Source organism: Asparagus officinalis, chromosome 10 (genome assembly GCF_001876935.1).
Source record: "Asparagus officinalis chromosome 10, Aspof.V1, whole genome shotgun sequence".
Taxonomy (NCBI): Eukaryota; Viridiplantae; Streptophyta; class Magnoliopsida; order Asparagales; family Asparagaceae; genus Asparagus; species Asparagus officinalis.
Genome location: NC_033803.1, coordinates 11579363 through 11580542, shown reverse-complemented (window position 1 = coordinate 11580542; position 1180 = coordinate 11579363). Strand labels below are relative to the sequence as shown.

General features: G+C 35.5%; 1 protein-coding gene across 1 annotated transcript in view; it reads right to left on the bottom strand.

Moving 5' to 3' along the window:
- LOC109826455 (nucleosome assembly protein 1-like 5) overlaps window positions 293–1180 on the bottom strand; it is a 4501-nt gene continuing 3613 nt past the window's right edge. Inside the window, exons 3-4 of the mRNA XM_020393486.1 lie at window positions 752–818; window positions 293–342 (exon numbers count right to left, since the gene is read on the bottom strand). Coding sequence (XP_020249075.1) covers window positions 293–342; window positions 752–818 — 117 coding nt within the window. The remainder of the gene's footprint in view (window positions 343–751; window positions 819–1180) is intronic.

Here is a 1180-nt window from a genome sequence, read left to right as displayed (position 1 = left end):
TTGATCTGGGCAATGAATGCTATTTGGTAATTTATATTAGTTTTAGAAATAGGTAGAATGTATGTTATATTAGTAGCTCAAATCATGAAATATTTTGATCCCATCTTATATTTTGTTGCACTACTCTACAGAAAAAAAGTACAAGGCTTTTCAATTGACCAACATGCTACTGCAAATGATGATATCAGTTCTAAAACATTTCCCAACCATAAATTTAAAGCATACATCTGAAGCATGAGCCTTATCTCTCCTTCTGCAGACCAATACACTTTCTTAAGTTATTGATGGCAATTTAGCACTTTTTGGAAGAGTGTTGAGATGAGTTCTCCATTGCAATAAAACCTGAAAGCAATTACAAAATCAAAATTACAGCAAAATATTTTTCAAAAAAATTAAAAAACAATAAACCAGAACTTACTTTGGATGTTTGGATTTCACAATAGAAATTGCAAAAAAAACTTACTATGGGTGTTTGGACTTACCGATTAAACAGATGACAAAATAGCCAAATTGGTATATTTTGTTGACCCTCAGTGACAGATTGGTATATTTTTTATTTTGACAAATTGGTATATTATCTGGACTCCGGTGCCAAATTGGTATATTATCTGGACTCTGGCGCCAAATACCCCTTGAGTTTGGCCGGATCTAAATTTTCCGGCTAGTTTTCTCACGTGACGGCTCACGTGATGCCCAGCTGGTGGGATTTATTGCACAAAACCACCTCATCTTGCGATTATTCTTAAAAAACCCTCCTCCTCTTCCTCCTCCCCCTCTCCCTGCTCCTGCTCATCCTCTTCGTCTTCAACCTCCTCGTCCTGTGGAGAAATTTGAAGCAGAAAGGAATTCAACCTGAGATACTTCCAAATCCCTAAAGAACACATCCTAAGATATCTTTCTAAAACAGTTGGGGTTTTTACAACATTAAACAGTTCGAGAATCAAAATGAAATGATACCCAGAAAGGGAAAACAGAAATTAAAGTGAATTTGGTGAGGATATACCTTCAGTCTTAATCCCTTATCCATTTTATCCCCATATTCAGATCCCCCTCTCTGTCTATCTCTAAAGACGACAGAAATCCCACAATGAGAATTAAATACATAGTGCAAACAAAATACCAACTTTGAAATGAGAATTATTGTTTTAATTTGTTGGCTGTTGCTGCTTCTAAAAACTGT